Consider the following 24,107-nt stretch of genomic DNA (forward strand, 5'->3'; position numbering starts at 1 on the left):
AGGAAAACAGATTTGTTTGTCACAAGCTGCTCACGCTGCGGAAAAGTGATGACGGGCTCGAAGACGCGCCTGCCAGCTTTGAGCTGGGAGCGGCAGTGCCCTGGGTGCAATGGGTGCGGAGGGTGCAGAGTGCGTGCAGTCTCGCCAAGGGCGAAACTTGCTGCAACGCCCACCAGCCAAAGTCCCTCTGCAAGTTCTCCTGTAGTCCTGAGGAGTGAATGTAATGTGGTCTTGAGACGCTGCATGTGCAGGTGTCTCGGGTGACCTGCTCCATCGAGAAAAGCGAAAAGGCTCTTGGAGAACTGAAGTGGAAAGGGATGTTTTTCACTCGTGTGGCTAGCTGGTATTACAGGCTACGAGCAGAGGCCGTGCGCTCTGGTGAACTGGGAGCAGATTGCTGCCCAAACAGTCAGTGCAGGGACATGCAGACCTCGGAGACGGCACGTGAGTCACCTTGGGGAGCGGGGCCCTGGAGCTTTTTCTACTGTAATACATAAAACAGCGTGAGAGTGACCTAAGGCCCTTGTGACACAACTAAAAATCCCTGTGTTGGGGAATTTTTACCTCCATGAATTGAAAATCATGTGAGAGAGTCTGTGTGTGTAATGGGGATTTTCAGTTTTGCCTGGTTAGAGATACTTAATGGGAAAAGAGCAGAGTAAAGAAGAAAGATTTCCAAAACAGTGTTCTGCAACATTATTGTGGGGTTTAGATGCTTTTATTTTTGAGATGAGGTTTGAGATGCATTTGGCCTAGTCATGGTAACTGAGAAGACATGTAGCTCAGCAGGCCAACGTTAAAATACCTCTGTTAAGCTTCATGTAACCAGGAGGACTGGACAGGCCCAGGTTTTGTGCATCTGGGGCTTGGGTCTCCTACCCCAGCATCACCTCCAGCCTGGGGGCTCCCATTTGGGGTGGGCATGGGCACAGCCGGGCCAAACTCAAGCTCCAGGCCTCTGCAGGTGACAACCAAAGCAAGGAACAGTGCCTCCCTCCTAAATAGAGACAGAGCAATGAGGCAGGGCCATCCAGGATAAGGAGTGCACGTTCTGTTGGCTGGTGATAAGTAAGAATTTAAAGCTTTCTTCTGCACTTTCTCCCCGGTATGAAGGATGACAGGAACCTCAAGCCTCACCCAGCTGGGTGATACAGCTAAACACGAAACCAAGTGCTATCGCTTCATCTTTGCTCTGTTCCTCCCTCCCACAAGGCAGCGGCGGCTCCCGGCTCTGCTCAGCACAGCAGCGCGATCTCCCAGCGAGTCCGTCCCGCTTCAGACTCAGCCAGCTCCTGTGGATTGTCAAGCCCAGAGTCCCTGCGTTAAATAATCATTCTGCTTGCAGGCAAGCATATCGTATAACATAATCCGATCAGGTGTCACCTTAGAACCAGTTCCATTTCTTGCACCCACTCCTACGGAGAGGCTGTGCCAGAAATCTCCCTTTCCTCCTTACTAGCAGACCCCGACTAATTTCTGAGCTGAATTTATTAATGGCCACTTTACAGCCATTTGTTCTTGCGCCAGCATTGTCTTTTAGCTTGGGCAGCTCTTCTGCCTCGCCGCTGTCCCCTACTTTGATGTTCTCCAGGAGGCAACTATATCCCTGTCAGTCCTCACGTTACTCCACGTTAAATAAACCAATTTTTTTTTTTTTTGGTAAGGTCCGCTCTGCTGCCCCTGCAGCCGCAGCAGTCTACGTGGGGCTCTATTGAAGAGATTGTACATTCGATGGGGGGTGTCTGGGGGGGTACTTTGGAAGCCGGGCCCCTTTGCTTCCCCACTCGTCCCCAACACAGCATCCCCCTCCCTCAGCCCGGGGACTGGGGGGGAAGCAGCAGCACACGGACACCTGGCGTCCGCTCGCCCTTGCGTTTCACAGGTGCGCTTCGATTATTTGTGCATATAAATGATAAATATTATTTATTAAAGCAAAGCGGGGGGGGGGAGGAGCGTTTAAAAAAAAAAAAAAAAAAAAAATCGGGGCCGCCCCGGGAACGGCGCTTTCGAGCCTCCCAGCCCGCCGCTCCGCGCTGCGCTCCGCACCGGCCCCGTCCCGCGGTGCCGGGCTGGGCCGGGCCGGGCAGGGGGAGGAGCGGCGGGAGACGGAAGTGAAAACAAGAGCGGGGGGACGGGGCCGCCGCCTCCCAGACGTGCCGCGGGTGTCCTGGCCTCGCCTCTCCGCGCCCTGCACCGCAACGCCGGGGTGAGTGCGGGAAGAAAATAAAAATTAAAAAAAAAAAAAAAAAAGGAAAAAAGGGAGGGGTTGAAAGCGAAAAGTTAGCAGGTCGGACGGGTTTTTTAAAGCTCCACGGTGCTTATTTTATTTTATTTATATTTTCTAAGCGCGGCGTGCGGTTTGCCGTGGGCCGGGGCTGCCGGCGGCGTCCCGCTGTGCGGGGCTGTGGGGCTCCGTGCCCCGCGTCGGGCGCACGGGGGTGCCCGTGGGGCTGCTTGGGCACGGGGGTGCCTTGGTCCCCAGGCTTTGTGGCGCCCGTGAGGCTGCACGCCGGGGTGCATGTGGGGCTCCTTGGGGCTGTGGGGACAGCTCGGACCGAGACCCAGCGCTCTGTCGGGTCCCGCAGTTTGCGGTGGCCGTGGGGCTGCTCGTCCCGAGGCTCTGAGCAAAGTGGGTGCTGGGGGGTACGGGGGGCAGTGTTGGCGCTGCTCCCCTCCAGGCTCAGCCGCCTCCCCCCAACCCGGGGGGAGGCAAGGGGATCCCCCCGGCCACCTCTGGGGCTCTGTGATCTGATGGCAAAGGCGAGCGTTTCTGCCCGGGTTTTGAAATTCCCCCTTCCAAAAGCAAGATCTGCCAAGCGTTTGATCGTCTAAATGGAAGTTGCCCAATTTCACCCTCAGCTGGTTTGTTTGCGCAATGTTACCCGCATGAAGCGGGGTTGGTGGGTTGCAATACTTTCTCTTAGATGTTGCTCGGGTGTATTTTAAGAAATTTATTAAATTAAACTTTGAAGAGATCGCCTTTGTCTGCTATTCCTTCCTGGTGTATCTGTAAGCTTAGAGATGCAGACACGGCAGAATTAAGGGAAAGAAAGGAAAAATTAGCTGATGCTGAGAGTGATGCGTGGCATTTCAGCTAGCAGTCTCATCCCTCCTATTTGTAGTTGCTACAAATGAAGAAGAACAGTATCCATTTCTAACATAACTTAATCTTTTCCTAAATCTGTTATTGTAACTAGCTGTTACTCAGTTTAAAAAAAAAAAAAAAAAAAAAAGGTGCTACACAGGTGCTTCAGTTTGATAGGTAAAGCTTTCTGCCTGAGCTGATGAGCTGCATGTGTGCTGGTGGCTGGATGTGGTTTGCTCTTCTGCAGTCTCTAATTTATAGTGACCTGTCACTGCGGTGGATTTCATTTAGAGGGAATGACAAGAATCCTTATTTTTATATGGAAAGAAATCTGTGACTAGTCAAAATCCTCTTTTTATAAGGAGTTCACTGTGCAGAGCAATTAAACGAGTTGTGGTTATTTGCCGTAGTGGTGAGCGAGTTCCCCTAGGAGTCCTAGCTCAGAATCGGTAGAGGCTTTTTGCTTCTTTTTTTCCTCTCTTCAGCCGCATGAAAGCTTAGTGGTGTGTGTTTCCCTCTCTGTACATTGATGCTTGTTGAGACTTTTAAGGGTGGGTTGAGTCAGAGCTGCCCCATGGCTGGATGCCAGTAGGCAGAGACACTTCGGAAATTGCCCAGGTACCCTGGCACCTCTGTTACCAGCTCCCAATTCTGCTTCCTAGCATATATGTCTCATTCTGCCCAATACCAGCAGCCCCCTTCTGGTTGCCCAAGTGGCTGTCGGTGTGAATAGAGTTTGCCATTTGATTTAGAAGCAGGTCTGAGCCGTGGATCTCTGTGGCTCTGGGAGGTGAACCCAGAAACACGTATCACTGGTGGCTTTCTCAGGGAGTGACATTAGACGTCCTTCCCTGCACCCATGATGGGGCTGCGCTCTGATGGTCTGCAAGGCTGGGCTGTGTTTATAAAATCTGACCGCCTCCAAAAAAAAAAAAATAACAGAGCCCCCCCGCAGTGTATGAACAGGTAAAACTGGGCTTTGCTTGCAGAGCTCGGTAGGGTTTTCAGCCCACTTGCGTCTGCGTGGCTGAAGGTCCACCTTAAATGTCCCTCTCCAAGCATGGAATCTGGCTGTGCCCCGGTGTAGTCTTACACCAGCCCGCCCTGGTGTGCTCCTGCCTGGCTTCAACCATACAAAAATAGACGGGATCCACTACCTAAGATGTCATTGTAACGTTACTTATCTGAGGTGAAACTGAAGCCCTTATCTTTGACGCCGAACGGCAATTAAGTGCCTCGGTTGCCTTTTAAAGGTAATTTGTTGTCCACGTTTGTGGGGAGGGAGATGCTTGGGTTTTGCTTTGGTTTCGCTGCCTCAGCGTTAAGTTGTGGTCGTCGGTATTTTGCTTTAGTTCACAGCTTGTGTTTGAGGGTTGGTTTTAATGTCTGTTTTGTCTGTAGCATTGTTCTACCAATAGGAAGCTATGCTATAAACATAAAAAAGTCACAGGGATTTTATTTTCTTCTGATTAATTTCAATGTTGTGGTGTTTTGACATAGTTTTGAAACTGTCAGGACATAATGTGTTTAGAAACAAGCTCTGAGCTGATGACATGGCAGCATACGATATTCATTTTGTTAGAAGTGAATGTGCCAGTAGTGCTAATTTCTTCCATACTTGGATTTAAGGGATACTGTCATTTTGTGCTTGTCTCAGCATTGGCCTTAAGATGAGCTTTAATGCCAGGTGTTTTTTTTCCCTCCCACAGTGTTTTGTTAGTGAGAAGTAGTTGTCAAACATCTCTGCACCAGAACTTTTCATGTGAGGAAGAAAAACACAAGTAATGACAGACTTAATGTGGCTTTTTCTGTTCTTTTTATACTGTGGAGGGGAGCAGAGACAAAGAAAGAAGCCTTTAAAAGTGGTAGACAGTACCTTGTGTTTTTTATTGTCTTTAAATTAAAACTCTAATCCTCTTCTGCAGGCATCAGTTCTTTGGGTTTGATCCTTGACTACTAAACATCATGAGCAACTACAGCGTGTCTTTGGTCGGCCCGGCTCCTTGGGGTTTCAGGCTTCAAGGGGGCAAGGATTTCAACATGCCCCTGTCTATATCTCGGGTAAGTGCGTTTGCCTCTTTGCCTGCATGTGGGTATCTGTTATGCTATGGCCAACCTGCAACCTTCAGACATAAGGGTGCAAAGCCATTAATTACAGGTGCTGGGGCTTAACTTGCTCTGTGGCATGGGGTGGGGGGGGTGTGTGGGTAAGCTGGGAAGATAAATCTTTATTTTCTGAAGGCTTCAACGAAATTGTCTTAGGAAGGACGTGTTTGTTTGAAATGGCTGTTTTATCTATGTTTATTCATGCAACAAGTGAAAGAAACCACCCTTGAAACCCTCTCCTCGCTCCCACCCAGAAAACAGAGATGCAGATGTTGGAGGCTGGCAGGAAACAAGTAATTTTCTGTGCAGTTCAGATGGGAGGCAGCAGGGAAAAAATGACTCCTGTTAGCCTTGTTTATCCAGCAGCAATTAGCAGCTTGAGGATCTTCTGGTGTCTGTTCTTGCAAATCCCACTATTTACAATAAAAAGGCACTTAAACGACAGTAGTTGTAAACAGCAGTTCGTCAATATGGGCCTGAGTGAATGTGCCACTTTCTCACAAGCTTTTATGGAGTATGTGCTCTGAACTGGTATTCAAAGGAACTAAGTCAAAACAAATGTGATCTTTGTACCCGGGCATTATCCAACTAGTTTCCTGCTGTAAACCCATGTTTTCAAGGAAGGTTTATCTTTCAGTGTGGGCCAAGTTTCAAAGCTGAAGCACTTCACATATATAAAATACAGGGGCAAACTTTGCAGTATTGAATTTACAGGATCATTGGAAATCTCTGGGTGAAGAAACTGGCTTCCCATGGCTCTTTACCCTGGCACCTTTGAATTTGCAGCATGGAAGCATTTATGTACAAATGGCCCCTTCTCTGTCAACAGGTCTCCTCCCCCCTCCGCGTATTCATGTAGTTTAGTGACAAAGATGAATAATTTTTTACACCTGTTGGGACTGTAGAATTGATACTACCCTCGGAGACGGAGCAGGTTTCTATTTGGGTTTATGCATCATGGCAATATTTTTAGCTAATCTCAACTAGCAATTCAAACTCTGACAGTTCATTTAGGCTCGGCTTATCCTATCCACCTGTAGATTATGCTGGTGAAGTTAAAACACGGTTTGGCTCTGCAAAATTATTTTTACATGGCTGAAATGGATTGGAGAGCTGTGGAAATGCCTGTGCGCAGATGGATACCATAGGGGAAACACATGTTGGAATTAGCCTAGACTGCTACTTTATTGCAGGAATCGAATACGCTGTCACACAGAGTAGCCTAGGGGAATTGGCCTGAATAGCTACCTATAAAAGCCTCAGTTATGGGTTTCCCTAATGCCAAATGACTACAAAACCAGAACATAATGAAAGACCAGGGTGATTTTTAGGACTTTAATTTGTGCACGGGAGGGGGAAGCTCAATATCCAATTCACCTATTATACCTCAGCGCTGCTCCTAGCTCAACTCTTTTTTCTTATTTGCAGTTAAGAGTATGCAAATATTAGACTGCCTGGTGATGCTTTTTTTTTTTTTTTTTTTCCTTTGGATCAAAAAAGTGCTTAGTTGTGGTATGCCAATCCAGCTTTGGCCCGATAACTGGAAGAATTCAATGCAGTGTTCCTGGAATGCTAGAACAGCGCGTACCATTCACCCCCCCCTGCCCTTCTTTTCCTGATGAAGCACAAATGCCTTCCTGCATCTGAAGGCTGCTAATTAAATTGTTTTAGCAAAACAGTAATGAGACAGCAGAATTGTGTTCTTTGGCAAGAAGGACTTTCTTGGTTTTGTTTTGTTTTTTCATTTGTCCTCTGGATGCTGAGGGTGAATCTGGCTGTGCTGCTGAGGGCTCATTTCCTGCTTTGGTTTAAACTCCTTGAAATTAAGTTCAAATAAAGTGCAGTTTATGAAGCATAGAAAATACACTGGTTTCTAAAGCTGTTTATCTGAAAAGCTAATCTCTTTTTACTATGATTTGATCAAGTTAAGATCTTGTAGGGTTCCTTGGAGAAAGTTTTTAGTATGCCATTTGGCTTGTACAGAATGCAGTCTAAATGGGCATGTTCCTTGTTGCCTCTGTTAGGTGAATCAAACTTGTTTTGTGTTCTTCAGCTGAAATGTCAGCTAAGGTGCAACAGGTTAACATTAATGCAGGGGTAGCAGTAACCTTTGATTTTTTTCGTAAGCCGGTATATTGTAGACTAGTTGCATCATAACCAATAGCAAGTTATTACAGGGTTATGTCAGTTGCTTAATATAGCTCTCTTAGTGCTTTAAAGTTATTACATATATAGCTGTACACATTTCTGGGTAAGTAATGTGTTGTTGAGGATATAGCCTTGTAGTTAGTGGCATAAATCAGTGCAGCAAAAATACGTGCAGTGCTTGCTACATACAATTTGATCTTTACCCTTCAAGCAGGAATAAAGGGTGGGCTGACCTACGTCTTTTATTAACAGATGACTGTTAAAAGTGGCTCAGGCCACCACATGTAACTGTACTGTAGGGCTTCCAGGTAGTTTATTCTATAGCGAAATTGTGAACTGTGGCCAGATAGCTTGCAGTGAATAAGGCAGAAATTACCAGAGCCAATGTATGCAAACTTAGGTTGTTCTGAGTCGCCGTTCTTATTTTTTCCTCATGGCATTTTACATTAATTAAAGAAGCAACTGTTCTCCTTATTCCATCAAGACTTACGTTGTGATGCAAAACTGAAAAAATGGAAAGCTAGAGCAGGTAAGGACAAATTACTGAGAGGTGAGGTTAATTATGTGCTGGTAGCTGTTGTAGAAAATGACCAAGACTCAGACTTTTTTTCCTGTGGAAGAGAAAGCTTAATGTCTGTCCATTTGTAATATATGTAGTCATGTGAAATGATGTTTGCCATAATGTGATTGTCTTCATATGGATGAATTGATTTGCTTCTGAGTCAACGCAGACTCAGAAGGCAGCTACTTAATAGGCATCTCCATCTCCACCTGGTACATTTGGGAGCCGTTGTCACAGCACTTGAAGTGCTGGCTACACCGCAAGAATTGCATCAGGGGGCCTCCTTGTTTCTCTATTATTTCCAACTTGCAGGAAGGATGTTCTGCTAAACACCAACTGGGTCAAAAAAGAATATTGGACCAAAATAATTGCAGCTGAATTATTTAGTTTTTAATCGTGCCTGTCAATAATAAGGGATCCGCTATTGCTGATATCTGTGTAGATCTGTGGTCTTGGATAAATTCTGCTAATGCTAGGGATGTGTCCACTTTGGGAATAATGTGGGTCTGCACTCAATAGGTCTTTGCCTCCTCGATTTGTTTGCACAAGAGTTTGTGTCTTCTGCTGAATCTGAATAAAGAAGGGCAGTTTTGGAGATAAAGTAATTCAAGCACACTGCTAGGTAGGGTTCCTGGAGTGGCTCTTGGACATGCTAAGTATTACATCTACAGAATCTGGGGTTAATGATATCTACAACTTGGTTTATTTTGTTTACGTGCAACACTGTAGCTTTTAGAACAATGCACACTTCTTTAGAGTTTGAATTAAGATTATATTTGCTTTACTTTTTCTGGGAGTTGGTTAGTTCCCAATGTTTAATTAACATAAAGAGGATAAACTCGGTAAGCATGACTGTAGCATTAGAATTGTCAAAACTGCTGTCCTCTGCAGATTGAAGTAAGTAGTTTGGTATTGTTGATGTGTTCATTATGTTGTGTTGACCTGTGAGAGGCTTAGATATTGGTTCTAAATGTATGCTTGAAATGTTTGTAGCCTATCAACATTTTTGTGGTGCAGTTTCTTAACAGTGCTTGTCTCATTTTTATGGCAGTGTTTACCACTAGAAACAAGGAAATACTGAAGTGAAACTATAGCTTGAGCAGTAGTGTAGCACGTGTGCAATATATACCTTCCCATCTAATGCAAATACATAGGATGTTTTCTTGTATTTAAAAGTTACTTTTTTGTTCAATCCTGGTGGCAACTCTATCCATCTTCCTTCAGAAGATGTTTTGCTATTTGTTTTTCTTCTCCTGTGAAAATTAAATGGAATATGGTGGTCTTGAAATGCTTGACCTGTCTGGCATCTCTTTTTTCTACTACAACTTCATCTTGGGATGAAGTATGGAATGGTTACCCAGCTAGTTGCCCACATGGATGGAGCATGGATGATCGGTTTTGCACAGTGTTTATTAAACAGGGATTTGGCCTTCCAAATATTTAGAAACAAGTTCTGTTAAAGTCATTAACATTGGTGGAAAATAATGAAAAGGTAATAAAGGAAAATGATGCTTTGAATGGACCTAGAGCATGTCAGCTTTGATTGACTAGAGCCTCTTGCCCTTGTGTTTGTGTGAATTATTTGATTAAGCCATGTGTCATTTCTAGTAATATCAAGTTTTGGGCAAGTACAAAATTGTTGCAGTGGGGGACTGAGGAAATGGTCCTTCAAGCAGGCATGTGAGCTAGGAGAGGAACACCAGAACAACTGCTGGCCTGGCCAGTGATAATTGTGTCGGTAACTTTATGCTTCATCCTGGAAGCTACTGACTAAGCCCTGACTGGCAGCTGCTCATTGCTGTGCTGGTTTGATTTGCTACCGAGTTGTGATGGTTTGCGCAAAATACAGCCGGAGATGTCAGAAATACAGCTCTCTGTGTCAGAGAGGCCTGCGAAGCTCACAGGCCTCACCTGCCCATCCTGCTCCCGGGGCAATAAATGCTGCGTTTTACAGGAGCTATCACTGCTTATGAAATGGATGGGAATAGCCAAGGCATAAAGCGAGAAGCGTTATTCTGTTTAATTCTGTTTACAAGATGTAGTTTACTGGAGAAAAAAAAAAAAACAACTGAGAATGACAAATGAGCCACCGGTGCCAGAGTCTGTATTCTCTCTGCACCAAGTCCTGAAGGAGCAGAGGTTTTCCTTTGGGAACCGAGTGGAATATGGGCAATTATAAAGCTCCTGGCTGCACAAGTGGTTTAATATGAGCAGTTTTCTGAAAGTCCTAAGAGCACTGGTTGGTGTTTCAGTTCATGTAGTTGCCTGTAAGCAACATCCTCCTCCAGGCAGCTCCTTGCTTTAACTTGAAGATGGAAAGAGGGATCAGTTGGTACAGACATAATTTCTCATTGCCTCTTTTCCCAATGCTGTTTAACCTCTTTGTGCTGAAAATTAGGAAAAACATTGTGTTTCCCTATACCATTTGTCTTCCCTCCCTTGTCTATTCTGCTATGCAGTTTAAAGCAAGACAGCCAATCACTGGAGTGGGGTTGGGAAGAAGGGAGGGCATAGGGGAGAAGAGACAGAAGGCAAGTGTCTCCATCTTGTCTGTTCATGACCTTATTTGTCAGACAACCTCCTCAGACAAAGTAGGAAGCTAATTTATTTTAAAACAGTTCCTCTACTGATGTCATTCCCCCAGAAGTGAACCTGGCTATACTGGGGGGGAAAGGAACCAAAGAGCTTGTAGCTGAGGGATATCCGATGTGATGGGTGCACATATCCTTTTTACATTAAAACATCCTGATAACTCTTTTTTCCCTTTATCGGTGACAGTTTAGTCACGGTACAAGGAGTACAAGCTAAATACTTCATGATGGAAAAACTACAGTATTTGTTTGCAGTGTCTGCTTCTCAAAGACGGATGTAGTGAAAAAAATAAACTCTGATTAGATGTTCGGAGTAGATGCAGAATTGGCAGTCCTTCCAGAGACGCAAAAGCAGGACCATTTATCGAATGGTAACTGCAAAAAAATTAGGCATGTTTTCTTTGGGAGTATCTGGCCCTGGAGGCCTGACAACTTCTGTCGACTTCCCCACCGTTTTGAGATGCTATTTTTAGTGGAAGTGTTTTTCTCATTATTCATTGGCCGATGGCTATCAGAAGGCATTGTGAGAAGAGACATGGTGCTGAAAGATTTGTTTGGCTTTGACATGGAGCCAGGAGATAACATTGTTGGCTTTTTTTTTTTTTTAGATTTGTTTTGACTTTTTAAGAATAGATTTCTTATGTTATCAATATAAGGGCAACTCTGAGAGAAAACCATCTCTTTGTGTGTAAAAAAAGCAGTGAGAATATGGGAAAGGTGATATTGCTCCTGCCAGTGATCAAAAAGAAAAAAAAAAAAAGACCCCGAGACTGAGTTTTTTTTGGACAAATGAGAAATAGAAGTACATTTACTTCCACAGGTGGCCGTTACAAGAATAGAGGCAGAAGGAAAGGAGGCCACTGCTAAGGCTGATGCTACATGAGTCTTTGGATGAGACAAGTCCTCAGGGCAGTAAAAATCGGGAGAAATGACGAAAGTATCTGTTCAGGTTCCCTTAATATATGAGGTCTCTGAGCTGAATTTGCAGAAAGAGGTCTTATTTTAGAAGAGTTGATATGGGTGGAAGAAAAAGGCTATGAACTTTGGACATAGAGCCCTTTTGAGGTGCAAGTAGCTTCAGTTACCATGTTGACTTAAAGCCTTGCTTGTGTTCAGGAGTTTATATTGTTCCACTGCTCTGATGTGCGATGCTGAAGACAGAGCTGATGGGTTAGAGGTTGAGCGTCACTAACTCTGCTAGCCTGGTTTAAATGCCCACCAGCTACTGCTGTAAATGTGTTGGTAGGTGATTGTGGGCTGGACGGATCTAGGTTGGGGCTATGATGGTCTTTGACAAGTTCGTTTGTAGACTAGGTTTGTAATTATGTTATAATTATTATGTAATTATGCAACTCCCGCACCAGCTGGCTGTGTAAACCCATGGCCACTAAACATTTCTGCAGAACAGACCTAAGGTTTCAAACTGGGGAACGAAGACCACCCTTACCAGACAGCCTGTCAAAAGTCTGAATTAAATGACTTGTGTAACACTGCACAGGGGTATTCCCGCCCTCTTTTTCAGCTTCTCTGCTTCATTCATCATGTGCTTTTCAACACTGTCAGTTAAAGGCTTAGTGTCCCAGTAGCTTTTCATCTTTTGTCACTTGGAGACAGTGGTGCAGTTCCCACCACGCAGTCTCTTGTGTACACTGATGCAAGCAGACAAGTAGAAGGGGGACAAAATAGCACGTTATAAATTGAACACTGTATTGTGATGCACACCCTCAAAGCAGATGAATTAGCGCTGCACCAGTGACATATACTCAGTAGTTTTGGTGTAAAGTGGTTAGCAGCTACGGAGCACAAAGAGGCTTGTGCTGTCGGTCCCTTATTTTCACTTAACAGGGAAAACAGCAGTCTTCAGTGGTTTACAGTCCAGAAAGCCTGGAGTGAAATTAATAATTCTGTGACACCTGGGTGACTGTTCTGCCTATATACTGTCAAGCTTCAAGATGTACTAAGTGTTGAGTTCCCACTCAAAATAAGGAATGCAGAGCATCTTCCTAAGAGACTGGTCTTTTTTCTTCTAATGTAGGCCAGAAAATTTCAAGTAGAATAGTTCAGAATGTTTTTCTATCATGGATTATTGTAGTTTGTGTCTCATTCTGAGTTAGTCTTGCATTAGAAACTTAAACGTTTAAGTTTAGTGAAAGTAAAAGCAGGAGAAAACAGCATCTGGCAGCTGAAAGTATTTGAAAATCTGCACTCGCAATTGGTGTCAGCTGTGCCTGTAACAAAGCCCTGAAGTAAAATGTAATGCCTTTGTGAGGTCCTGCAGGCTAAGAAGTAGATCTTGCCAGGTCTTTAGTAGTCCTGTTGGAAAGGTCAAATGGTTTGCATGTTAACTGGATATGAAAGAAGTTTGACTTACCCTGGTCTATATTAAGGGATGACCTAATGTGGTATTTAGGTTTTTCCCTAACAAGTGATTGAACAATGTGAAGTACCTACCACTGGAAGGCAACAGAAACATTTTATTTCTGTGTTAATTATTTCGTAGTTCTTTTGAAGGCTTGAGTAGTGCTTAAGATGCTAAGCCTGGATTAATATAGATTGTATCAGTTTTAGGAGGGTAGAACTCCCTGTTTGTTCAGCCTTTGTGTTTATGAATGTAATCGGATCATCTTTGGATATTCTTAAACCCAAATTTTCCTGCAGAGAAAAAGACCAAAGTGTCTCGGTGAAGCGTGATGTCGTATTGGTGCTAATAGCATTTGAGATTTTTAAAAAGGAATTCTGCAGAGCTAAGGCAAAATGCTGTAAATGTGAAAAATGCAGACAAATAGGAACGTATTTTTGTTATTAAAAAATATTCTATCACCTTGGTGGAAACTCTAGCTATAGAATGTTTTTGCTCAGAGCCCTGAGGTATAGTTCTGAGTCCAATGCAGATAGTAAGTGAAACTTTTCTTTCTTTCCTGTAAAGTAAGAGGCCAAAGTTGTTTGGTTTCTTTTGAGGGAGGGCGATGCTCCCTTTCCAGTGATTTCTACCTCTTCTCTTTGTGGTTCTAGGTTTAGCTTGGCGTTGTGAAAGACATGGAAGGGTAGAAAAATGGGATAGCTTGTCTCCAACTTTCTCATATATCTAAGTCCTTCTGTGCTGTTCTTTTTTCTTCACCTAATGCATTTAAAAGGAAGCAAAAAAAAAAAAAGGCAAACAAAAAACATTGGAGATCTAGAAGCCAGAGAGCTTGTGGGAGTTGGGTTGGACTTGCTTTTATGAGACCAATAGGGAAACGAAAGGCTTGTAAAGCTTTAAACATCAGAGACATCTTTGTAGAGTAAATTCTCTTGTTTCCTGTTGGCTTTCTGCAGCTCCTTGTCAAATGACAGTGTTTTAGTCCTGACCAAATAGGAGTGCTCTCTGCCTACTGTCTAAGATGGATTGTTAGCAATTATTCAGGAATGAAAAGGCAGCTTCCTCAATATGTATTCTGACAAGCAGAGTATATTCAACCCTTAGGGGACAGTGCATTAGTTCTTTGTGAGGGACCGATGGTCTGGGTTCATGGCTTGATCAAATGTAGTTGCAGGTAATGACTGGGGACAATCAACCTCGCAAAGGAGAGCGGGCAGATACCTGGGGACAGTACAGTCCATACGTGCTGAAGCCAGACGTGCTAGGACACGTCTGTCAGTGTACTAAGCTGTGAAAACTGCCACAGAATGCTTATTAAATTACAGCTTTTGTCAGCTATGGATACAGTCTATTCTCTCAGCTTTCCAGCTGTCGTATTTTGGCAACTGGCTATAAGCAAGTGTCATTGCAACAGGGGATTACACGAATCTCCTTTGACAGCATATTCAATTTGTAAATTAAATTATTTTGCTATTGTGCAGATCGAGCGTAGCCTGTAAATGCTAAGAACCCAAGCCTTGGTGTTGCAAAACCACTTGAGCAGAAGTGTAATTTTAAGCATATAAGTTGTCTCTGTGAGACGATTCTTGCTTTTGGCTCAGCCTATGTTGATGTGCATTGCTGCTCAGCACCTTGCAGCGTTTGGTCTCTGAACTGGTGTTACCAGAAGGAAGGAACCATTGATGTGCTTGGAAAAGGCAATTGACCTTTCCCAGCCAACGTTCTGCTTTCTCCCAAAGATGTATTAGCTGGTGATTGTTAGCCATAAGAGCTTGTATGACATCCTGAGGGCTAGATTAGAAACAAACCTTTGGCCATCCAGTCAGTCTCCATCGCTGAAACTGTGGGGCTAAATCAAGTGATTTAGTAGCATTTGGGGATGAGGAGTCTTCGTGTTTTAGGTACGTGGTGGGGTTTTCCTACCCCTTGCTCTGGAAATCCTGTAGAGATGCTTCATCCCCTCATCTCTCTTTGCAGTATGCAATTATTGCACTCTTTAGCCCCTCAGAGCAGGTCCTTTGGCTAGTTTTGTAAAACTGTCTCTTCTCAACTATTGACTAAAACAATTGAGCCTATGAGCAAAATATAGATGAGTAGTTTTTTGACTGAAAGAATAAGTTTTTTGTGTATGTCTAGAAATGCAATTCACTTTCAATGTGAAAACCTAAAGGTGGTTTCCTTGAAATGTGCACTTAAATCTTGGAGACTTGAATTCTTACGATATCTCTCTGGATAAAAGTATCCCTACCCCTCTTATGTCAGAGGGAACATGATACTCCCTGACAAGTTGAGTAGCTCCTCTGTGCGAGTATTTTCTTCCATTGACACATCTACACTTGAACTTTAAAATGTAGAAACTGCTGATTATTTAAACTTTGAATGACATTGATTTGTTTTGATACCTGACCTGATGCAAAACTGCTGTTGTTGCAGTTGACATCCAGATCAGGTTATAACTGCCCTGGATGGCGTGAGATTAAATAACTGGAGGTTGCTCACGGGAAACTCTGATTACAGCAGTCAAAGTAAGGATTTAGGGCAAAGCACTCGGTGTTGACGCTTTACTTTGCAACCTCCTGCTGCTATGGAAGGCTAAACCACTGGATTTTTTCCCCCCTGCTTCCTCCTTGCAAATGTAAGGCATGGTGATGGAAACAGATGGGTATAAGTACACTATTTTGGGTGCTTGGTTTTGTGGCATATCCTAATCTACGCCTGTTGGGTTAGATCAGTAATTACCCCATTCCTGCTCTCTGACTTCTGTTGCTCTCTTTAGCAAAGAACATACCCCCAGGGACCAAACAAGGTTTTGTTGAGATTCTTCTGTCCTGCTTTGCCCTGGCGACGATTACTCAGTACAAGTCAACCTTTGTCCTAACACATGGGCTAATTCCCTTGAGAGAAACTCCTGTATTACTTGGGGGGATCTGAATATGGGGGAGAGGTGAGACCTCAAAAAAGGGGATCTCTCATGAAAAAAAATATTTCCCAGAATAAGGGGATAAAGATGAGCTTTGTGGAATGCGTAACTGCTGTGCTTCAGGGGAAGCATACACTTGAGAGGGGTGGCATGCAAATAGTTTAGACTTAGATGCGATGACATTTATGTAATATTAGTATAAATTCTGAGAAATGTAATGCGTAACAACGCGCATTACGAATTAAGAAATACCTCACTTCGGCATTTAAGATTCCAAACCACTCAAACTGAATGAGAATTGGCTTTGTAGTTCTGTTTTTTGAGTTCCTGCCAGATAAGTTTGAGTCTTTCCATTTGTCACCTGTTCTTCTTTTAGCATAAAGAGGAAGCTGCTGTTGCAAGAACACAATTTGTACTGCCTTCAGGTTTCCCCCGCCTTACTTTCCTGAGCCTGAGGACATCTGTCTTGCTGCTGAAATAAGTCTACTGTGTGTTTTTGCAGTTAGTTATTGTTTAAGAGAAATGCTGTTCAGAAGCCATTATTATTTGTGGCATTAACGGGGTTTAGGGCTCAGAAAAGTGTATGGTGGGATAGAAATGAAGGGAATAATAAGAGCTACATATTAAAAAAAAAAAAAAAACAAACCAAACCAACAAAAACCAAACCCAAACCCCAAACTATGAAACTCTACAAAACTATTAAAATCAAGTATATATGGTATTTGTCAGAAAGCTCCAAATGACAAATGATGAAAGCTTTGGACTCTGTACCAGATGGTATAAGTATTTATAGGGATATCTTGCCTCTGTTTTGAATTGCATAAGTGCTGCATTGTAAGTCTGTAGCCATACTTTTCCTTCTAATTGTTCTTGATGAGTCCTTGCCAGCCTGTAGAACAACTTGGCTTTGCTGTGCCCAGCTCTGGGTTTCTGTTTAATCAGGAAAGCAAGGCCGTGTGGCAGCTTTTGCTTTATTGGCACAGTTGTAGGAAACGCTTCAGCATCAAGAAACAAATGGCTCTTTTATGCGGCAGGGAGCACTTGGGTACCGCTGGATTCCTGAACGAGGAACGTGCGCGCTTTGGGTCGCCAGCCCAAAAACCACTGCCGGCTTCTTTGGGGAAAGTGGTGTAGCTGGTGTTAGGTGGGAGGTGGTGAGATGGGTCTAGAGGTGGTTTCTGGCTTTCAGCCTCCTGGCAGACACCTGACCACCCTGGGCGTGTAGACTCAAAGCCGTATTTCAGTTTCATGGGGCAGCGTTTCGGAGCCTGCCACAAGGTCGCTGCTCCTCTCCCAGCTTCATGGCAATGGTGTTTTTTAATGTAGCTCTTATTATTCCCTTCATTTCTCGGCCCTCGGACACTTGAGGCTGTTCTGGTTCAGGAGAGCTCAGAGGGTTTAGCTTTCGTTTGCCTCTGAGGCCGTTACAATCTGACAGGGCTGAACTACTTTGTAAAGAGAGCAGCAAGTTCCTTGGGTTGATCTCTGTTCAGCAATAACTGCAGTGTAAGTGCAAAGCGTTGGTAAAAAAACCCAGCCCAAAGATACCACTTTGGCCACCCCCATCCCTTTTCTTCACGCTGGGAAGATGAGTAGAGGTTGAGTAGTTGTTGTTGTTGAAAGGCTTGGCCTAAAATGCAGCCAAAATCTAAGTCATCAGAGGGGCCACACTGCGGTACAACAGGGCCAAGCTTGTTTTGCCAGTCGTCCCGTAAGGAGGAGGAAGTGCTTTGAGATCCTCACCAGTAAGCCCAGCTGGACCTCACCCAGGACCACCTGTAGCTGTCCTTGACCTCTTTTCAGAGTCACAGAATCACAGAATGTCGGGGGTTGGAAGGGACCTCGAAAACTCACCCAGCCCAATCCCCCGCCGGAGCAGGAACACCCAGCTGAGGTTACACAGAAGGTGTCCGGGCGGGTTGGGATGTCTGCAGAGAAGGAGACTCCACAACCTCCCTGGGCAGCCTGGGCCAGGCTCTGGCACCCTCACCGGGAAGAAGTTTCTTCCCACATTTAAGTGGAACCTCCTGTGTTCTGGTTTGCACCCATTGCCCCTTGTCCTATCATTGGTTGTCACTTTTGCTGCCTTCCTGCATGCTGGAGTGATATTCCTAAAGCAGCACTTCCGTGGGAGGTCCATGGGAAGGTTGCTCCAGTTGGGATTATAGAGGAACCCAGAGTTACTCTTGCTGGTGCCATTCTTGAGCGTGACGGTAACCGTGAACTTTTGGGAGGGGATTGGTGTGTTAAGCTTCCAGTCCTTTGCATTGATGCACTTGTATCAAAATCTGGATTAAATTTAAATCATCAAAATAATCCCTCAGTGTTGCATTGAAGATTCAAGAAAAGTAAGTTGAAAAACCCAGCTGAGCTTCAGAGTGTATGTTGGCATTAAAATTGTGAGATTAAGAAGCACTTCTTATTTCTAGGGCCTGACTCATGGTTTTTGAATGCATGAGGGTGGCAGTGCTAGCTCCTATGGTCAAGTAGCATTATAAATATTTCAGGACTTTAGAGCACAGAGCTGTGCCAAATATTTTTCTTATGTTTGTGGGGTTTTTTTTCCCTAATTCCTGAAATAAATTTTTGCAGCTCTCTTACAACCTGGGGCGTGTGTGTAATTAAACGGACAACAGGTTAAATCTCCAAGTTTCTGAAAACAGTGCATCAAATCCAAGTATTTAGATCGATTACATAGTGACCAAAGTGTTGCTGGCTGTCTAAAAGCTACTTTATTGGGACATAGTGTATGCAGTTTCATGTATACGCAGTAAAGTGAATTGTAGAGCAGCTGGCTTGCTAGAGACCTTCAGAAATAAACAGTATGTGGCATGTGTTGTAGAATTTGACCCTGTTAGGAAAATAAGTAGGGCAAAGTGGCTGGTTGTTAATGGTGGTTCCAGCTTCTGGTGGCAGCATAAGCAAAGCATAAGAAAGGGGGGAGGAAATCAAGTGGGGTTTGAATAATCCTGCCTGCCTGCCAGGAAGCCCTTGGTGCCCTCAAACTTGTTCAGCCAAGTTGTAGATGAATTCTCCTCTGACCGATTGTGGAAAGCGGTGGGTGGTGGGTCTCAGAAGAGTATATCCAGATGAAAACGATGGAGGATGAATACATACACCTGTTTCTGTAATTTGTCCTTCATAAGTGTGCTGAAGCCAAATGCTGTGGTATGTGGAATAAGCCCTTTAAAAAATAAAGCTTTAGGCTTCCTTTGTCCTTCAAGAATTCCTGGACCCGCTTCACTGGTTTCTTCTGATCTGGGGGAGACAAGTCTTTAGCCACTGAAAGCTCTGTATTACTCCAGAAAGCTGCTTTGCTTTTTCTGTTTGCTGCTTTTTTTTACAAATATTTGTCATGTGTGGGAAATCCTCGGGAGTAGGGGATGGAGCATGGCAGGCAAGATCCCAAGGAAATGTCAGAATAAGTAGAGATGTGGATAATAGTAACCTGAACCTCTCTTGCAGATGTGTAGGAAATAGATTGCTTGATTTATAAGTTTGTAGTACTTCTAAAAGGCACTAAAACGTCAAGATGCTGGAAGAAGGGATGGAAAAGATCTATATCATGTTGCATAAATATCTGGGCTGGGCCCAGTCATTGTAAACTGTATGGGATTGTAATATAGGTAAACGCGTGATTTCTCTTTCTGCAGAGGAGAAAGAATGTTTACGATATGTACCTTATGTCTCCATGTGCTATTGTTTAAAACAGGGTAACTGAGAGCAGAATGTAACAAATGCGTAAGCACAGCACTCCACAGTTATCACTGGGACATAATCAGCCATCTGCATGTCTAACGCGTTTACTTTGAAAACTGAATTTCAGTGTAAGAATGGGCTTTACATTGTAAGTTAAACCAGCTTTTGGATTTTTAACTGACACATTGTGTTAAAAAAAAATTGAAATTAATACATTCCCCTTAAGTGAAACTCTAACCTTAATATCTTTTCCTTTCTTCATTTGGTTAACTCTCTATATACAGGAATATGACAGCTGGCATGACGCCTCCGTTTTCAATTGTGCTGTTTAGCATTTCTGGCAGCTGGATACGTGTGGAAAGCTGTAGAGTGACAAATCTGTTTCTCATACCTTTTGCAGCCTGTTTTTCATCAGATAGAAAAATGTTAATGTGCTCTGAACTTTCCTCCTTTGGCTCACCCGGACAGTAATTTACTCGAGCATTTACTCAACGTGCCGTCTCATCCCCAAGCTGCTTGGGGCATTTCCTAGGACGCTGCAGCTAATTGGGACGGTGCAAAGCCCCGGAAGGGAATTCAACCCAAATCCAAAACAAGATGTGCAGCAAAAGTTGGAAGAATGCTTTGCTTTGTTTATTTGTTGCAACGCTGCTGTTTCCTGTGTATCTATGCAGAGTTCCATAAATTTGTTGGTCAAACAGAAGTCTGTCCATGAAGAGTTACTGCTTGGAAAAGAAAAGCTTAGGCAATCCTGTTTTTTTTCCACATGTAAAAATGTATTTTGATGCTAGTAAATGAATATTTTTGTAAGTGATGAATAGAACCTTTGTCTTCAAGAGAATTTTTCCTTGCTTTTATTAATGTGTTTTGGCTTCAGAAACCTACAGGCTGTGGCATGGAGCTGATTTGGCTGTTGAGTGAATAGCTGGTGTTTCTTCAGGCTGCATGAGGAATTTTCTGTTGTTTGTGGGCAAATACCTGATTCTAGTGAACTGTGCCCATTGTATTTTAATATCTAAGTAGGTGTTGAATTTTGAGCTCTGGGACACGCAGTTATTGGGATCCATATGCACAGTCTGGATCAGTCACCTACTGCAAGCCATCACCATAATGATTTTCCCTTCTCCTTTTCTCCTCCACTCGGACACTTAGTACTAACTCTGCAAGCATAAATAGTTCAGCTTGTCAGATTAAAGTTACAGCTTTCTCAGCATGCTGATATGCTGCGATGCTAAGGGGTTTTTTTTTTTTTTTGGAGATGGAGCAGCAAGAAACACTGAAATGGTGGTTGGAGGTCCCACCTTGGGCACATGGATGGACACGAGTGATGACAGGGCCTGGAGAAAAAGTGTGCAAACCTTCTCTTCTGATGGAGAGTCTTGTTTAAAAGTTTTGCTTGGCTAACCTGCTTTAATTGCTTATTTATTAAAAACTTGCAGTGTTGAGCCCAGAACGTCAACATTTTGCTGGTTTTTACTCAGTAAGATTTTTCTCTGCTAAAGCCACGTTTTTCTTTACTCTCCTTCTCCCGTCTTGCTTGAAAAGCTACTCTTCCCCTCCTGCCCCGTGTATAATAAGGTGGTTGTATACTTGCAAATATCCCTTCCCCTTCCATTTCACTGCTGGTTTTGAATGCAGCTGAAACTGTAATTTGTTCTTTTTGTCTCCTCTCCTCCTTTTCTTCTAAGACCTCAAATATTTTCACACTGGGGGAAAAAAAATCTTGGATTATTTGAGCTAGGTTATAAAAAATAACAAGAATATGCAAGGACTAAAATACAAACAGCCACACCCTTGAGGGGAAGACGAGGTGTTTTCTTTCAACAAGCTCTTCCTCATCAGCGGTTTGCTGAAAAATTTACTTCGGTAATTTTTTGAGTTCTTAATGGACTTTGAAACTTTATTTAGGACACTATTTTCTTTTGTCAAGAATGTCTTGAGGTTCTTCAAAAGCTAGTTTGTAAATTATCGCAAGGGTTAAACAGACTCGTGTTGACATAAGTAGGCTTTTATGTTTATTATGTTTTATTGTAGACATCAAAAATGTGTATGTGTGTGTCTTTCTGCGTGTTTTATTTTACTGCTGCAGAACGATTAGGAGAGAGATGTTGCAACACTGCATTTTTTGTTCAAAGTCCAAGCTGGTCTGTTGCCATCAGGCACTGGGAAACTGTCATGCAAGGCTGAAAGAGAAATCAGCGGTGGCTTCCTTAGCACGGCTTTTTATTGATGCACACCAGCTCCGAAACAGAGGTGCTAACAAATATGGTAATGCCTTTACAAAATTTTCAGCGCAGCAATATTTCAAAATCTTCAGGATTCAAAATCTTCCCTCACTGGGGTCTCGAACAAGAAGCGATGAGGTTTTCATTGTCAAATTAAGTGGTGCTTGCAAACGAGTGACAAAGGTCTCCCTTTTTTTCCTTTTGGTTGCCGTGCTGCAGGTACCTGGTACGGCCTGGGGACACCTGGGCGCTTTTCTTATTTCTGCATTGAAATGGGGCTTCTGTTCACGGTTAGAAAGCAGGGAAGGCTGAAGCTGTAAATCGGATGCACAGTCTGTAAATCATAGTTAAATTCACTTGCAAGTTCAGTTTCTTTCACTTGTTCACTGTAAATTTTCTCTGTTTAAGCCGAGACCCTTTGCCAAGCACCTATGGCATTTTTCACTGCCGTGGGATAGTTCTGCACGTCTGGATTTGGCAGAAGCATTAATTAAATCCTGTAATTCTTAAAACCTGCGGCCCTCTGTCTGTTCCATTTCACCAGAGAGCTGGAGGTGGGTCTAAAGGTTCATTTTAAAGCAGAGCTGTAACATAATCTATAGGCAGCGTATTAAAGTGACGTGCCAGCCTGATGTACTGTGGTTTTAAATAACTCGCGTTCATCTCCCCTGAGTACCAGATGAAAGTTTAGACCCCACACCACGGCTGGAGCTCCCCGTTCAACACGTAGGCTCTGGGGCGTGTGTGTCTATTTTGGAGGCTTTCCCCTCTCACTTACTCTCCCATGTCTTTTTATAAATCAGACTTGTGTTTTGTTGTTTAAAACCAAATTAAAGCGACAACCGGAGAGACAAAGCTCTCATTTCCTATGCCTTATCTGTCTGTAGATAAATGACTGTGAGCCTTTTCATTCCTGTGCCTTACCACCCTACTGTCATCAGTATCACTAAATTAGGCTAGAGCAATTTGACTTTTATTCCAGATGTTTCATAGAGGGGAAAGCATTTGACCGAAATTGGATTTTTGGGCAACCGTATCAAAATGTTTTAACTGGATGATATTAACAATTTGAAAAGAGTATTTAAAATTATTTCATTATGCAGAAGTAACCCAGGAGACTTTTATGCCAGTAAAGCCATCATTCCGTGAACCAAAAAGGAGATCAGATTAGCTGGATAAATAAATAAAAATGTTTTTCATTGGGGGACAGTGGTGAGCTGTTTGACTAGTATTAATTTCTTCATGCATTATGCCTTCAGAAAATTTGAGTTTGCCTGGGATTGCTTTTGTAATTACTTGTATTTATGTGGTTCGCAGTATTTCTCAAAACTCTTTCCCGGTGTTGAAGTGTGTCCTCCAGCATTGCAAGTTTTGCCTTCGTGGTTCAGAGAGCTCCTCAGCCCTTCACCCCTGCCCATCCCTTTGCACGCTGTGCTAAAGCACCAAAAAAATACACTTTTTTTTTTCATTTTTGCTGGGTAATACTGTCAGCTTTTTTATTAGTGTTATGGGGTATGTGTATCCGAAAAATTAGGTTTCCAGGAGAACTACCTGTAACTGCAGGGCGTTGTGTTATTGAAGCATCATGTTTAATTAGATAAGCTGGAAGGTCGCCCGCATTTTTGTTTTGGTTTGGTGAGGTTTGCCTGATCCCACCCTATAAAAGCTTCCCTACCTGTGCTGGGAAATCAACTTTCCCGTGTTACTTACCTGAGTTAGACTCGGTGATGTTAATACAAGGCGAGATGCTATCTATGACTAGTCAGGCTTAATGAATCTTTACTTCCTCTGATACCTTCCTTTTCTTCTTGTGTGCCCTTTTATACGCAGTGATCTGGGTTGCCCTCCTTTCCTGAGCTGTAATTAGCAGACCCTGATGAACGTGACGAGTCATTTTGTTTCCCAGCAGGTTGTACTTGATCGTTGCCCCTTCTGCTGTTGCTACATCGGTCTCGTACTTTGATCAGGATGATGAAAACCAGTTCTGCCTGTGCCGCATCTGCAACAGGGGAGGAATGACGGCTACACCATGTTCTTTTATTTTTATTTGCACTAGTAGCTTGGTCTAGTCTGGAAGAAAAAAAGATCGTGTTCTGCTTTAAGCTTTGTTTATTCAGAATTTTTTTTTCCCCCTCAATTTAATAGGAATGTGTAATAACCGCTTTCTCCCCGTACGCATCTTGCGCTGCTGTCATGTTATATTTGGATTTTATACGCTTTCCATTCTCAAAGGTTTGAGCTTCCTCGTTCCAGGTAAGCACTGAGGGCTGAAGGAGTGAACTCAGTTTTCTGAAGGGCTTGAAATGCAACTTCTCAGCAGTTGTCTTAGGGGTATCACGCTCTTCAACATGACTCATTGCTACAAAATATAGCACTGCCAGTGCCGGTCTTTCCCCTTGGCACACTTCAGTT

The 24,107-nt window shown here is 43.5% G+C and overlaps 1 protein-coding gene across 6 annotated transcripts in view; it reads left to right on the plus strand.

Moving 5' to 3' along the window:
- Nucleotides 1-2,041: 2,041 nt before the first annotated feature.
- PDLIM5 (PDZ and LIM domain 5) overlaps nt 2,042-24,107 on the plus strand; it is a 106,023-nt gene continuing 83,957 nt past the window's right edge. Inside the window, exons 1-2 of one of the 6 annotated variants that reach the window (XM_065633545.1) lie at nt 2,042-2,206; nt 5,011-5,146. In XM_065633545.1, the coding sequence (XP_065489617.1) occupies nt 5,051-5,146 (96 nt within the window). In that variant the 5' untranslated portion in view covers nt 2,042-2,206; nt 5,011-5,050. Of the gene's footprint in view, nt 2,207-4,127; nt 4,339-4,360; nt 4,458-5,010; nt 5,147-24,107 lie in introns of those variants that run through there. The other 5 variants (XM_065633549.1, XM_065633544.1, XM_065633548.1 and 2 more) reach the window with 5 other exon arrangements.

Source organism: Caloenas nicobarica, chromosome 4 (genome assembly GCF_036013445.1).
Source record: "Caloenas nicobarica isolate bCalNic1 chromosome 4, bCalNic1.hap1, whole genome shotgun sequence".
Lineage (NCBI taxonomy): Eukaryota > Metazoa > Chordata > Aves > Columbiformes > Columbidae > Caloenas > Caloenas nicobarica.